At 55.1% G+C, this 15,000-nt stretch overlaps 4 protein-coding genes across 4 annotated transcripts in view; 2 read left to right on the top strand and 2 right to left on the bottom strand.

The window, feature by feature from the left end:
- The window catches only part of ENH_00017750 (ulp1 protease family, C-terminal catalytic domain-containing protein, putative), a gene marked incomplete at both ends in the record, with an annotated part of 4,601 nt that extends 2,823 nt beyond the window's left edge, over positions 1-1,778 (top strand). The window contains 4 exons of the mRNA XM_013579272.1: positions 190-302; positions 585-634; positions 870-998; positions 1,584-1,778. Of these exons, the coding sequence (XP_013434726.1) occupies positions 190-302; positions 585-634; positions 870-998; positions 1,584-1,778 (487 nt within the window). The remainder of the gene's footprint in view (positions 1-189; positions 303-584; positions 635-869; positions 999-1,583) is intronic.
- Positions 1,779-4,462: 2,684 nt separating this feature from the next.
- ENH_00017740 (hypothetical protein, conserved) lies at positions 4,463-5,156 on the bottom strand (the record flags this gene model as incomplete). Its single annotated transcript, XM_013579271.1, has 3 exons — positions 4,463-4,612; positions 4,817-4,939; positions 5,154-5,156. 3 exons carry the CDS (start codon positions 5,154-5,156, stop codon positions 4,463-4,465), a joined length of 276 nt encoding a protein of 91 aa, XP_013434725.1.
- A 2,211-nt stretch (positions 5,157-7,367) lies between these two features.
- On the top strand, positions 7,368-8,946 carry ENH_00017730 (hypothetical protein, conserved; the record flags this gene model as incomplete). Its single annotated transcript, XM_013579270.1, has 4 exons — positions 7,368-7,457; positions 8,274-8,436; positions 8,648-8,721; positions 8,887-8,946. The coding sequence occupies 4 exons, from the start codon at positions 7,368-7,370 to the stop codon at positions 8,944-8,946; spliced, it is 387 nt and encodes a 128-aa protein (XP_013434724.1).
- Positions 8,947-11,569: 2,623 nt separating this feature from the next.
- Positions 11,570-13,449, bottom strand: ENH_00017720 (hypothetical protein, conserved; the record flags this gene model as incomplete). Its single annotated transcript, XM_013579269.1, has 5 exons — positions 11,570-11,689; positions 12,170-12,271; positions 12,351-12,530; positions 12,719-12,957; positions 13,167-13,449. 5 exons carry the CDS (start codon positions 13,447-13,449, stop codon positions 11,570-11,572), a joined length of 924 nt encoding a protein of 307 aa, XP_013434723.1.
- Positions 13,450-15,000: the final 1,551 nt, after the last annotated feature.

Genomic DNA, 15,000 nt, shown 5'->3' with positions numbered 1-15,000 from the left:
AACCCTAAACCCTAAACCCTCGATTTGAAGCCACCCATCTCCGCCGCAAGGCCGAGTGCCGCAGCAGCTGCAGAAGGCCGCAAACCCGCGGGCCTGGCCTGCAGCTTAAAGCGCCGGCGGCCCGCTTCCTAGGGTTTAGGGTTTAGGGTTTAGGGTTTAGGGTTTAGGGTTTAGGGTTTGGGTGTGCAGCCCCGGGCGTCGCCGCTTGAGGATATATGACTCTGGCTTTGCTGGAGCTGTTTGGAAAGAGTGGTTTGAGCGAATGAAGTTTTACTTAGAAAGGGAACACTTGGACAAAAAAGGTGCTGCTGCTGCTGCTGCTGCTGCTGCTGCTGCTGCTGCTGCTGCTACTGTTGTTGTTGTTGCCGCTGCTGTTGTTGCTGTTGTTGTTGCTGTTGCTACTGTTGCTGTTGTTGCGGTTGTTGTTGTTGCTGCTACTGCTGCTGTTGCTGCCGCTGCTGCTGCTGTTGTTGTTGATCCTGCTGCTGCTGCTGCTGCTGCTGCTGCTGTTGTTGTTGCTCCTGCTGCTGCTGCTGCTGCTGCTTTTCACCTGCTGCTGCTGCTTTGCGTTGCGGTGGTCTCAGGGTGTCCCCTGACAGAGGGCTTTCGAGTTAATAGGCGCAGGCACGCTGAGGTAGGGTTTAGGGTTTAGGGTTTAGGGTTTATTAGGTTTACTAGGGTTTATTACTTATTAGGGTTTAGGGTTTAGGGTTGAGGGTTTAGGAGGGCCATTGCCAAACCCTCGGCAGCGGCTGCGGGGCGCTGGCGCCGCGTGCTGGCGCCCGCCCGCCTCCGCAGCCAATCCCAAACCCTAAACCCTAAACCCTAAACCCTAAACCCTAAACCCTAAACCCTTGTGTTTGCTGCAGAGCAACTCCCCCCAGCAGCAAACCCTCGAAGACTGCGGGGTTTTCGTTTGCCTGATGGCTGAAGCCCTCAGCGACGCGAGGGAGTTTGACTTTCCTGCTGCTAGTGCCAAGGAGTGCCGCCTGATCCTCGTAAACCCTAAACCCTAAACCCTAAACCCTAAACCCTAAACCCTAGGTGGCCCGGGGCCCTGCGCCGAAGGGCTGGCGCGCAAGCGCGCCGCGCCGCCGCAGCCACTCGCGCCTAACCCTAAACCCTAAACCCTCTGCTGCTCCAAACCCTAAACCCTCTGCTGATCCAAACCCTAAACCCTAAATCCTCCGCTGCTGCTAATCCTAAACCCTAAACCCTCTGCTGCTCTGCTGCTGCTAACCCTAAACCCTCGACCGTCCACGGATGCCGAGCGCAGCCGCCGTCCAAACCCTAAACCCTAAATCGCGTGTTAAGGTCCAAACCCTAAACCCTAAATCGCGTGTTAAGGTCCAAACCCTAAACCCTAAATCACGAGTCAAGGTCCAAACCCTAAACCGCTGCTGCTGCTGCAGCTGCTGCTTCTGCGCACAGTCTTTCTTTATCTTGAAAGAGCTGCAGCGGCTGCACCAGCAGCAGCAGCAGCAAACCCCAGACCCCAAAACCCTAAACCCTTAAAAATGAGGGTTTGCTGCTGCCAAGAAGCAAACTAAAAGTCCCCGTAGGCAAAAGAGCTCGTGGCGCAGTACCGACGCCGCACCCGCAAAACCCTGCAGCAGCAGCAGCAGCAGCAGCAGCAGCAGCAGCAGCAGCAGCAGCAGCAGCAGCAGGAGCAATGGTGGAAGCCCCAGCAGTTGGTGCTGGGCGTCCGGGACACGAACTGTTATGTTTCCTTTCTCGCCCTAGACTCTCTCATTTTTAAAGCGGGTGCTAGGGTTTAGGGTTTAGGGTTTAGGGTTTAGCAGCGGGGCTCACAACTTTGGGTTGGGCCGCGCTGCAGCGAAGACAAACAGCAAAGCCACAGCGCAGCAGCAAACCCCGAGAGTAGAGTCAAGGGTTTAGGGTTTAGAGTTAGGGTTTCGGGATTCTAAATAGCCAAACCCTAAACCCTTGAGAGCGCACCCATGACTGCTGGCCCCACGCCGTAAACCCCAAACCCTAAACCCTAAACCCTAAACCCTAAGGCTTACGTTTCGTTTCGGGCGGCGAGGGTTCGTGGCGCTTCTCCGGCGGATAAAATGTGTTGAAGGCCCTGTAGCAGCAAACCCCAAACCCTAAACCCTAAACCCTAAACCCTAAGTCGTCGCCCCCTAGACAAAACAGCGCGCCCCTGCCTCAGTCCAGGGTTTAGGGTTTAGGGTTTAGGGTTTATCTACCGCTTTCTGTTTCCTTCTTCGAGCCCTCCTGGAACCGGCGCGGCCCCCGCAGGCTCTGCGGCACAAACCCTAAACCCTAAACCCTAAACCCTGAAAGAGGGACCCCAGCTTCAAAGTACGCTGGCTGCTGAGGGCCTCGTGAACTACTTGATAATGAGACTTCGCCTTGGCTCGAGGGTTTAGGGTTTAGGGTTTAGGGTTTAGGGTTTGGGGTTTACCGGCGCCGCGGCTCTTTCCCCCTTTGGGGTGTACGGGAGGAGCGCCCTCGCCTCTCCAGCCTGCACAGGCAGCAAACCCTAAACCCTAAACCCTAAACCCTAAACCCTAAACCCTAGGAGCAGCCGGGTGCAGCAGGCGCTGCGTTTCTGCGCACGGGCTGCGGCGGCCTCGCTGGGTCTGGGGCTTAGGGCCCGCGGTTCGGCGCCCAGGGCTAGGGTTTAGGGTTTAGGGTTTAGGGTTTAGGGTTTAGGGTTTGAAGCACCGGTGATCCTGGGGTCGTATTTGAGAGTGAGTTTGAGGCAGTTGACACTTTTTTCGTTTTTGTCTTTCAAATCAAAAATAAATAAATTATTTACATTTGGAAGAACTCGAAGATCAAACTGAAACAAACTTTGCGGAATCCGCAAAAAATTCACCGGGTCCTGAGCCCGCAAACCCTAAACCCTAAACCCTAAACCCTAAACCCTAGTTTGCTGGCCCCAAACCTGCCCTCGGGGGGTTCGCTGCGGAGGGTTTCGTCGAATGGAAGAAGCAGGGCATTTATTCGACCTGTTATTAGGGTTTAGGGTTTAGGGTTTAGGGTTTAGGGTTTGACCCGCTGGTTTCCCTGGCTTCGCTCGAGACTGAGGGTGTGGAACTGAAGAGTCTGAAGAATCAGCGAGAGCTTGTCTTCATCCTGAAGCAAACCCTAAACCCTAAACCCTAAACCCTAAACCCTAAACCCTAGAAGCTTAGCTTTCACTTCTGCTGGCCTTTTAAGCCGTCCTGTCGGGAAAGAGCTGCTGCTCCCCTCGCAAAATTAGGGTTTAGGGTTTAGGGTTTAGGGTTTAGGGTTTACTATGGGCTCGTGGGGGTGGATCATCGGCTGCCAGTTGCCATACTGCGTCAAGTCCAGCGGCGTCTGCGCACGAACCCTAAACCCTAAACCCTAAACCCTAAACCCTAAACCCTAAACCCTTGCGGCGAAGCTGCAGAAGCCCTCCAAGCAGAAGCCGAAAGCAAACAGCACCTCCTGGAGTTTGAAGCGGGGACGCAGGGGCTTCGGCCGGAGGCCCCCTAGGGTTTAGGGTTTAGGGTTTAGGGTTTAGGGTTTAGGGTTTGGGGTTACGTCGTGCTGGGGAGTGCGGGTGATCTGGCAGAAGGTGGCGAGGGCCCCGAAGTCAATGGAGGGTTTAGGGTTTAGGGTTTAGGGTTTAGGGTTTAGGGTTTGGGGTTACGTCGTGCTGGGGAGTGCGGGTGATCTGGCAGAAAGTGGCGAGGGCCCCGAAGTCAATGGAGGGGAAAGGCAACTCAAACCCTAAACCCTCAACTAGGGTTTGGGAAGCCCACAAAACCCTAAACCTCCCGTGAGGAGAACAAACCCCCTTTGCTGCTTTTGCACAAGCAAACAAAAAGTGGTGCAGCCGCAGCTGAAACAGCGCACAGCCAAACGGGATGAACTCCGGGCACCTGCGCAAACCCCAAACCCTAAACCCTAAACCCTAAACCCTAAACCCTAAACCCTAGGCCCGAAACCCCAGGCCCCAAACCCTAGCAGGGCCTCAACGCAAAGAGGCAAACAGCAAAGCTGCCATCCTCCGCTGTCGTTGGACGGCGCACTCGCAGTCGAGATGCTATAAACCCTAAACCCTAAACCCTAAACCCTAAACCCTAAACCCTAGACCCCAAACCCTAAACACTAAACCCTACACGCTAAGAATTAGACACATCCCCCGCCGTCGTCGGAGGGCGGACTCGCATCTGTCCTGCGCTCCCTGCGACGAGACCCTAAACCCTAAACCCTAAACCCTAAACCCTAAACCCTAAACCCTAGCAAGCCCGAAACCCCCAAGCGCAGCTCCCGCCCGGCCGGCTCTCGCTGCCTCGAACCCCTAAACCCTAAACCCTAAACCCTAAACCCTAGGCCCGAAACCCTAAACCCTCGAGCCCAGCCGTTCCGCGCCGCAGGGCGCGCGGCCCGCCGGCCCCGGACCCCTAGGGCCCACGGCCTAGGGTTTAGGGTTTAGGGTTTAGGGTTTAGGGTTTAGGGTTTACCCGTGGAATGGCAGCCCCGGAAGCACTGCAACAAACTCCTGAAAACGAGATCCAAAGTTTTCAGTTTTGAGCTGCAGCGGCGAAGCCCCAAAGAGGACAGAAACCCCAGCAGCAGTGAGGGCGTTTGCGCGCTGCAGCACTTCCTCCTGCTCGCAAACCCTAAACCCTAAACCCTAAACCCTAAACCCTAAACCCTAAGCCCTGAGCCCGCGGCCCCGCCCCCGCGCCGAAGGCCCTCGGCGGCTGCGCAGAGACGCGCGGCGCAGCCGCCGCGCAGCACGCGCAGCCACGAACTAGGGTTTAGGGCCTAGGGTTTAGGGTTTAGGGTTTAGGGTTTAGGGTTTAGGTACCCTGACACTCTCAGCAGCAAGAGTCACTGTCACTGTCAACTTCGGCCCGTGGCCCTCCGCCCGCAGCTGCTGCAGCAAGCAGCCAGCAAAGGTGAGGTTTTCGTCCCCCAGCAGCAGCACCGACTGCAGCGCAGCAAACCCTAAACCCTAAACCCTAAACCCTAAACCCTAAACCCTTGCAGCCACTGCACGCGGCAACAACCCCACTTACAAACCCTAAACCCTAGCGCCTGCTGGGCAGGAGACCCAGCTCTTGCTGAGCTCAGACAGATCTGCTCTTATACGGTAAAACTGCGCTTTAGGGTTTAGGGTTTAGGGTTTAGGGTTTAGGGTTTACCATCTTTGTCGTCCGTGAGCAATTCGCTGCTGCTGCTGCATCAATCAGGCCCTTCCTGCAGCAGCAGCTGCTGCTGCTGCTCCTCTCCCTTGCGCCTTTGGTGCTGTTCTTGTTCTTTCTGCTGCTGCTGCTGCTGCTCTTCTAAGCGCTGCTGCTGCTGCTGCTGCTGCTGCAGCAGCAGCTGCTGGAGATGGCCGCAGCCTGGCAGGGAGAAAGTCCCTCCTCGCCTTTGCTAGGAAGCCATGCTAAGCACCGCTAGGGTTTAGGGTTTAGGGTTTAGGGTTTAGGGCTTGGAGTTCTAGGGTTAGGGTTTAGGGTTTAGGGTTTAGGGTTTAAACCCTCAAGATCCGCGCAAGGTCGAAGCAGAAGAAGAGCAGCAGGAGGGTTTAGTACCTCCAGCACTATCCCTAAAGGGTGGTTTAGTAGCAAGGGTTTAGACTTTAGGGTTTAGGGTTTAGGGTTTATGGTTCGAGGCTTAGGGTTTAGGGTTTAGTGCCTTACTGTTCCGGAAGGGACTTGAGGCTGCATGCGCGTCGGCTGCTGTTAGAACCTGTAACACAAACCCTAAACCCTAAACCCTAAACCCTAAACCCTAAACCCTAAACCCTCGGGACTAAAAATATTGCTTGGCCGTGTTTTAAAGAGTTGTAAGCAAACACGAAGTTTCACGCCCTAAGGCCTAGACTTTGGGGTCTAGGGCCTAGGGTTCAGGGTTTAGGGTTTAGGGTTTAGGGTTTAGGGTTTAGGGTTTAGAGTTAACAGCAGAAGCTTCACACGAACTGGGGCCCCCTGAAGGCCCTAGAACGGGCGAGCTCCTAACCTTTTTTATAAATGCGGCAAGCCCTAACAGCAGCAGCAGCAACAACAGCAGCAGCAGCAACAGCAGCAGCAGCAACAGCAGCAGCAGCAACAGCAGCAGCAGCAACAGCAGCAGCAGCAACAGCAGCAGCAGCAACAGCAACACCTCGGGCGACAGAAGCTCCTCAAGCTGCACCAGCAGCAGCAGCAACACTAGAACTGTGAAGCAGCAGCAGCAGCAGCAGCAGCAGCAGCAGCACATGCTGAGGGCTCGCAATGGAGCAGCAGCAGTGGCACTAACAGCAACTGCAGCAGCAACTGCAGCAGCAACTCTAGCAGCGTCTGCAGCAGCAACTGCAGCGGAAACTGCAGCAGCAGCTGCAGCAGCAGCTCCCGCAGCAGCAACTCCTGCACCACGAGCAACTCCAACTTTGGTAAGAGCAGCAGCAGCAAAAGCACCAGCAGCAACAGCAGCAGAGGTTTAAGCAGCAGCAGCAGCAGCAGCAGCAGGATGTCCAGTTTGGGCGTACAGCTTGCAGCAAAAGCTGCAGGAGTGGGTACTGTTGCTGCTGCTGCTGCTGCCTTTTGGCGTGCCCCCAATGCAGCAGCAGCAACAGCAGCAGCAGCAACAGCAACAGCAGCAGCAGCAGCAGCAACAGCAGCAGCAGCCATGAGACCCCCGAAGCTGGCGCCTGCGCACACCAGCAACTCGAGCAGCAGCAGCAGCAGCTGCTGCTGCTGCTGCTGCTGCTGCAGCACTGCAACAAGATTCCCAAAATGGAGAAGAAGCAATATTGAATTCAACAGCAGTGTCAGCAGCACAGGCTGCAGCAGCAGTAGCAGCAGCAGCAACAGGTTCTTGGCGAGAAGCAGAAGGCAGTTCAGCAGCAGCAGCAGCAGCAGCAGCAGCAGCAGCAGCAGCAGCAGCAGCAAAACAAGCAGCAGCAGCGCAAGCGGCAGCACCCCGAGCAGCAGCAGCACAAGAGACAGCAGCATAGCCGGCAGAAGAACAAGAAGCAGCAACAACGCCAGCAGCAGCAGCAGCAGCAGCAGCAGCAGCAACAGCAGCAGCAGCAGCAGAAGGAAAGTAAGGAGAACAGACATATGCCGCAGCAGCAAACCGCAAGACGACTCGCTCCTGACTCGCCCTGTGTCTCCTGAAACCCTTGCAGGAGTTCCCTGGTGAGAAAAGAGGGTTTAGGGTTTAGGGTTTAGGGTTTAGGGTTTAGGGTTTAGGGTTTGTTGCTCAGGGTTTATGGTTTAGGGTTTATCACGTAGGACCCAAAGCTGTTGTTTGGTTCAGGCTCTGCTGTCTCCCGTGTAGAGTTTAGGGTTTAGGGTCTGGGGATTAGGGTTTTAGGGTTTAGGGTTTAGGGTCTAGGGTTTAGGGTTTAGGGTTTAGGGTTTGGTTGCAGGATGTCTGCGGGTCGTTTGTGCCGAGTGATGGAAGCTGCTGCTGCTCGAGGCCCCTACGACTTGAACACCTGGATCCGCTTTGTGGCGCGGGTTTGCTGCTGCTGCTGCTGCTGCTGCTGCTGCTGCTGCTGCTGCTGCTACTGCTGCTACTGCTGCTGCTGCTGCTGCTGCTAGCTTCTAAGGGCGTGCTTCCATTTTTGCTGGGCGTGTGCATTTCTCTCCTGCGCTTGCGGGTAGAACTGAGGGTCTGAAACTTAGGGTTTAGGGTTTAGGGTTTAGGGTTTAGGGTTTAGGGTTTGGCGCAGGCGGAGATGGTGCTGCCGTCAATGGGGCCCTCGCTTCCTGAAACCCTTGCAGGAGTTCCCTGGTGAGAAAAGAGGGTTTAGGGTTTAGGGTTTAGGGTTTAGGGTTTAGGGTTTAGGGTTTGTTGCTCAGGGTTTATGGTTTAGGGTTTATCACGTAGGACCCAAAGCTGTTGTTTGGTTCAGGCTCTGCTGTCTCCCGTGTAGAGTTTAGGGTTTAGGGTCTGGGGATTAGGGTTTTAGGGTTTAGGGTTTAGGGTCTAGGGTTTAGGGTTTAGGGTTTAGGGTTTGGTTGCAGGATGTCTGCGGGTCGTTTGTGCCGAGTGATGGAAGCTGCTGCTGCTCGAGGCCCCTACGACTTGAACACCTGGATCCGCTTTGTGGCGCGGGTTTGCTGCTGCTGCTGCTGCTGCTGCTGCTGCTGCTGCTGCTGCTGCTACTGCTGCTACTGCTGCTGCTGCTGCTGCTGCTAGCTTCTAAGGGCGTGCTTCCATTTTTGCTGGGCGTGTGCATTTCTCTCCTGCGCTTGCGGGTAGAACTGAGGGTCTGAAACTTAGGGTTTAGGGTTTAGGGTTTAGGGTTTAGGGTTTAGGGTTTGGCGCAGGCGGAGATGGTGCTGCCGTCAATGGGGCCCTCGCACTTGGCGCGGCTGGCTTGCTGCTGCTTGAGGGTTTCCTGGAGGCCAGCAGCATTTTTGAGTGTTTGCTTCAAGAGAAACCCTAAATTAGGGTTTTTGCTGCAGCAGGCCGCAGCCAGGGACCTCTGCGGTGAGGGTTTAGGGTTTAGGGTTTAGGGTTTAGGGTTTAGGGGCTAGGTTGGCGGCGCCTGCGATCCCGTGGCTGGGGCCAGCAGCGAAGCCCGAAACCTCCAGGCCCGTGGGGTGTTTAAGGTTTGGGCTTTGAAGCTAAGGGTTTAGGGTTTAGGGTTTAGGGTTTAGGGTTTAGGGTTTAGGGTTTAGGGTTTAGGGTTTTGTCGCAGCCATTCTGCAAGCGCTCGCGGGTTTGGACTGTCTCGACAGCCGCGTCTTTTGTCTCATTGCTGATCGCCTCGCGGTGCGCCAAACCCTAAACCCCAGACCCTAAACCCTAAACCCTAAACCCTAAGCCCTAAACCCTAAACCCTAAAGCTTTAATTGAAGCTGTCTGTAGGCGGGTTTGTGCCTTGAGGGCAGAGAATTAGGGTTTAGGGTTTAGGGTTTAGGGTTTGGACGTCTGCAGGAGCCTGACACCATCAAGGACTGCCGCTTCTTCCAGTTAGCGCTTGTACGTAAACCCTAAACCCTAAACCCTAAACCCTGAGAACTCCATGGCAGGCTTCTCAGCTGTTGCAACAGCAGCAGCAGCAGCAGCAGCTGCTGCTGCTGCTGCTGCTGCAGTGTCTGGTGCGCACGCTGTGCTTGTCAGGTTCAGATCCTAGGCTCTAACTTAGGGCCTACGGTTTAGGGTTTAGGGTTTAGGGTTTAGGGTTTAGGGTTTGTCTTGTCAGGCTTTGAATGCACTTGCTGCTGCTAAGCTGCTGCACCCGCGTTTGCTGGCAGCAGCTGGGGATCGTCTGGAGACGATCCCAGGAGATGAGCTGCTGCCAAACCCTCAGAGTGAGCTGCCGAAGCTGCTCTTGCTGCTGCTGCTGCTGCTGCTCTTTCTGCTGCTGCTGCTGCTGCTCTTCCTGCTGCTGCTGCAGCAGCAGCACCAACTCCTTTTGCTGCTGCTGCTGCCGCTGCTGCTGCAGGCTTCGCTTTGCTGCTGAATTCCCTGGCGCGCTTCCATGAACAGGAAATGACTCTCCGCAGAGCACAGCAGCAGCAGCAGCAGCAGCAGCAGCAGCAGCAGCAGCAGCAGCAGCCGGAGCAGCAGCAGCAGGAGCAGCAGCAGCTGCTGCTGAAGGGACCAGATTTAGACGCAGTTCATCTTGCTATGTACGGCCAAATACGCTCGTTATTACTCAGGTTTTAGCTTTTGGGGTTTAGGGTTTAGGGTTTAGGGTTTAGGGTTTAGGGTTTGGACGTTTGCTCAGTGACAAGTGCTTGGTCAACATCCTGGGCTGGAAGAGGCAGCAGCAACATCAGCAGCAGCAAGAGCAGCAGCAACAGCAAGAGCAGCAGCAGCAGCAGCAGCAGCAAATGCCCCCAGGATTGCTGCTGCAGCAGGTGCTGCAAAAGGTGGATGCGCGCGGCTGCTGCTTGGCGCTTGCTGCTTTGTCGCGTCTGCAGCAGCGGGAAGGATTTGCTGCTGCTGCTGCTGCTGCTGCAGCAGCAGCAGCAAGTCAGGTGTCTGTACACCTCAAGACGCTGACAGCGCAGCAAACCGCCACGCTGCTGCACAGCATTTCCAAGTTCCCTCAATTGTGTCCTTCTCTAGCTGGAGACCTTTTGCTTCACGTGAGCTGAGGGTTTAGGGTTTAGGGTTTAGGGTTTAGGGTTTAGCGTTTAGGGTTTAGGGTTTAGGGTTTAGGGTTTGAGATGCAGCCGAAGCACCAGCCTTTGATAGGTCAAGCGTCGGCTCGGAGCTGTGGGGACTCCGGGGTTTAGGGTTAGGGCCATGGACTCAGAAATTAGGGTTTAGGGTTTAGGGTTTAGGGTTTAGGGTTTTGGTGCTGCAGCTGCGGCCCCGCGTAAAACACTTAGACCCTGCAGGATGTGTAAGTGCCCTGAGCGCTTTCCGCCGTCTGGGCATTTCAGGTAACCCTAAACCCTCGAAAACCCTAAACCCTCAAAAACCCTAAACCCTAAACCCTAAACCCTAAACCCTAAACCCCCAAAAGACCAGATGCCGAGACTCAAGCCCGTAGCAGAGCAAGGAAGTCTTCGAAGGAGGTTTTAGCTCTAAACCCTAAACCCTCAGGCCGCCTAAAACCCTAAACCCTAAACCCTAAACCCTCACCGGCAAGTCGCCGCTAGTCTTGTTGCAAACCCTAAACCCTGCAGTCTCTCAGTGGCGACTGTTTCAGAGCTCGTGGCCTGAAGCAAATGTTTAGGGTTTAGGGTTTAGGGTTTAGGGTTTAGGGTTTGGAGTGCTGCTGCAGGGACAGACTCGCTAGCTGAGGAACTGCAGCAGCAGGCCGCCTCTCAAATCCACCGCTGCGACTGGCCGGCGCTGCATGCTGTAAACCCTAAACCCTAGCTCCCAAACCCTAAACCCTAAACCCTATTCGCTAAGCCGTAAACCCCAAACCCTACCTCCTAAACCCTAAACCCTAGCGCACTTTCCCTTGGCTCGATTTTGCTGTGAGCATGCAGCTGGCTTCAATTGCCCGCTCTGGAGGCTTTACACTGCTGCTGCAGGTGCTGCAGCAGCAGCAGCAGCAGCAGCAGCAGCAGCAGCAGCAGCAATCGCCAGCGTGGGAGCAGCTGCGTACGTCTGCAGAGGAGTTGGCGCTGTTGCCGTGAGAGCTGCGGCCCCCTTTTAGGGTTTAGGGTTTAGGGTTTAGGGTTTAGGGTTTCTGCTCTGCCGTCTCTACGCGTTGCTGCACGTGTCCTCAGGAAGACTGCTGGAAGGGAGCAGCAGCAACAGCAGCAGCAACAGCAGCAACAGCAGCAGAAACAACAGCAACAGCAGCAGCAGCAGCAGCAGCAGCACCAACAGCAGCAGCAGCAGCATCAGCAGCACCAACAGCAGCAGCAGCAGCAGCAGCAGCTTGGTTATAAGCTGAAGACAGCCGAACAGTCGCTGAAGGCCCTTCGGGCGTTTCTTTAACTGCGCAACCTCCTCGTTCGCTACTTTAGGGTTTAGGGTTTAGGGTTTAGGGTTTAGGGTTTGTAGCAGACGAAAAAGTATTGAGTTTTCTAGTGTTTGGGCAGCGCTCGGAGAAGCGCGACCGAAAAAAGGGTTTTGCTGCACCCCTTCCCCGCAGACCCTCAGCCCAGCTGCTAGGGTTTAGGGTTTAGGGTTTAGGGTTTAGGGTTTAGAGGTTAAAGGCCTTTGCAATGTGCTCTGTGTCCCCCAAGTCCCAAATAACCACTTGCGAACCCCCAAAGCCAAAAAGCCCTTTTTCTTCGCTGGCCCGGCAGCTGAACAGAGGCCCCTGCAACGCAAACCCTAAACCCTAAACCCTAAACCCTAAACCCTAATTGTCGCGCCACAAGCCCTGCGAGTGTGACTCAAGGGCTGCGAGGGGCTACAGGCAAAAACACATTAGCAAACGCAGCTGCAGCAGCAGCTACCGTAGCTGCAGCAGCCGCTGCAGCAGCAGCAGCTGCTGCTGCTGCTGCAGCTGCAGCAGCAGCAACGCCGCTGCACCAGCAGCAGCAGCGAAGCCAGGTGCAGCAGCATCAACCACAGCTACAGCGGAACAGCAGCAGCAACACCCACAGCTGCAGCAGCCGCAGCAACAAGCACTAGCAGCAGCAGCAGCAGCAACAAGCACTAGCAGCAGCAGCAGCAGCAACAAGCACTAGCAGCAGCAGCAGCAGCAGCAGCAGCAGCAGCAGCAGCAGCAGCGTGAAAAACCCGCAAAGCCCAAACCCTAAACCCTAAACCCTAAACCCTAAACCCTCGGACTCACCGCCACGTGGGGCTGCCGCACATCTATTAAACAAATTGTTTTGTCATAAGATGCTGTTGCCAGCAGCGAGGCTTCGGAGGGGTGCCAGGCAATGGCTTGCACCTGATAGCAGCACCCAACCCTAAACCCTAAACCCCAAACCCTAAACCCTAAACCCTAAACCCTAAACCCTAGGGCGCACCAGGATGTCGTGGTGGACGTAGAGGCTGCCTCTGAGGGGGTCGTGTACGTACACCTCGAGGCTGCCAAAGTTGCTTTCTGCTGCTGCAGCAACAAGAACAAAATCAGTTTCTAAAATAATATTTGCTTCCTCCTCTTCTGCTGCTGCTGCTGCTGCTGCTGCTGCTGCTACGCCTTCGTCCTAAACCCTAAACCCTAAACCCTAAACCCTAAACCCTAAACCCGCAAACCCTGGACAGAGCTAAACCCTGGCGTTGGAGTTTGGTTGCGAGCGCCTGCGCCCAGGCCCTGACTGGCGGCAGCCAAACCCTAAACCCTAAACCCCAAACCCTAAACCCTAAACCCTAAACCCTAAACCCTAGGGCGCACCAGGATGTCGTGGTGGACGTAGAGGCTGCCTCTGAGGGGGTCGTGTACGTACACCTCGAGGCTGCCAAAGTTGCTTTCTGCTGCTGCAGCAACAAGAACAAAATCAGTTTCTAAAATAATATTTGCTTCCTCCTCTTCTGCTGCTGCTGCTGCTGCTGCTGCTGCTGCTACGCCTTCGTCCCGCAGCGCCGTCGCTCCGTCCGCAGCCAACACCCCGAAAACCCCCGGCAGCGGGCCCTCTGAGCCACAAACCCTAAACCCTAAACCCTAAACCCTAAACCCTAAACCCTAAGCCCTGCAGCAATCGTTTCGCGGCGAAGAGAATTCAGCTTGAGAGCAACGAGGGTTTGCAGAGCTTCACATTTGCAGTCAAAGCCACGGCTAAGGGTTTGGGGTTTAGGGCTTGGGGCTAGGGTTTAGGGTTTAGGGTTTAGGGTTTAGGGTTTACCGTCTTCGCTGTCGTCGTCTTCTTCCATTTGGTCTTCAGATTCGCCGCCGTCACTCTCCCCGTCTTGAGCTGCTGCTTGTTCCTGCAGCAGCTTTTGCTGCTGCTTCTTCTGCTGCTTCTTGCTGCTGCTGCTGCTGCTGCTGCTGCTGCTGCTCTCCTCCTGCTGCTGCTGCTGCAGCAGCAAAGACACATCCTGCTCCTCTATTAAGCAGCTCATGGGGAACTGAGCGCTGCGGCCCCGCGGGACCCAACAGACGGAACTGACTGTGACCTTTTCCCCCATTCTTCTAAACCCTAAACCCTAAACCCTAAACCCTAAACCCTAAACCCTAGGCCCTGGGCCCTAAACCCTTCACCCTGGACTGGAAGCCCACAGGCTTCAGACCCGAGCCCGCTGAAGTCGCCACTGAAGTTGATGAAAAACGCGTAAACCCTAAACCCTAAACCCTAAACCCTAAACCCTAGACTCTAAACCCCAAACCCTAAACCCTAAACCCTAAAATAGCTGCCGACACAGAGGCCTCCCTTCTAATTCAATGCATGCCGACCGGGGCCCTAAACCCTCGACGCTGGCGAGCCCTGCTGAACCCTAGGCTCCAAACCCTAAACCCTAGACCCTAAACCCTAAACCCTAAACCCTAAACCCTAAACCCTATATTAGAATATTTTGTAGCAGCTCGGCTGTTAATGAAGGAGTTTCACTAGAAGGCCTCAGGGCTGTGTGGGGCGGCGAGCGCAAACCCTACACCCTCGAGAGCCGAAACCCTAAACCCTAGAACGTAAACCCTAAACCCTAAACCCTAAACCCTAAACCCTAAACCCTCGCCATTGAACTTCAAAATCTTTCTTTCAAAATATCCAGATCAACTGCTCGCTGCAGCAACTTTGCGGTTCGGCACTGCAGAACCGGCACTGCTGCTGCTGCTCTTACAGTTGCTGCTGCTGCGGCTGCTGCTGCTGCTGCTGCTGCTGTTGCTGCTGCTGCTGCAGTTTCTGCTGCTTCAGTGAGCTGCTGCTGTTTTCTTCTGCTTGCTGCTGCTGCGCAGCAGCAATGCCTCCGCGAAAAGGGGGGCGCGCTGCTGCTGCCGTTGCTGCTGCTGCTTCTGGTGTTGCTGCTGCTGTTGCTGCTGCTGCTGCTAAACACTTTTCCAGCAGCAGCAGCAGCAGCTGGTGTTGCTGCTGCTGCTGCAGCTGGCGCTCTGTTCGGCAGCGCCTGCAGCTGTGGAAACTCTCGGCTGCGGTGTCTCAGCTGCTGCTGCAGCTGAGCTGCAGCAGCAACAGCAGCAGCAACAACAGCAGCAGCAACAATAGCAGCAGCAACAATAGCAGCAGCAGCAGCAGCAGCTTCTTGAAGCTGTGTGAGTCCAGAGCATGGCTAGCTGCAGTGCTCCTCTCGAGAAAACCAGCTAGCCAACTAGACAGCTAGCTAGCTGCTTTGCTTATTGACTGGCGAGCTAGCTAGCCAGCAGCGCTAGCTAGCCGGCTAGCTAGCTAGCTAGCTGGCTAGCTAGCTAGCTAGCTATTCTGTCTGCTCGCCTCTCTTAGCAATTAGCTAGCTAGCTAGCTAGCTAGTTCTCCATGCCCGCCGCCTCTTTAGCTAACTGGCCAGCTAGCTAGCCTGGCTAGCTAGCTAGCCAGTTAGCTAGCCAAGTGGCTGAACAACTGAGTTGGCTTGCTAGCTAGCTAGCTAGCTAGCCAGCTCAGTTAGCTAGCTAGCTAGCCAGCTCTTCACTTATTTCCCTTCTTTGTTATTTTGCTGCTTTGTTTATATACATTATCTTAATTAATTAAATAATTGAATAACTGATTATTTATTTATCCATTTATTTATTTA

This window comes from Eimeria necatrix, genomic scaffold (genome assembly GCF_000499385.1).
Source record: "Eimeria necatrix Houghton genomic scaffold, Enh_scaff158, whole genome shotgun sequence".
NCBI lineage: Eukaryota > Apicomplexa > Conoidasida > Eucoccidiorida > Eimeriidae > Eimeria > Eimeria necatrix.
This window is presented reverse-complemented; position numbering and strand designations above follow the sequence as displayed.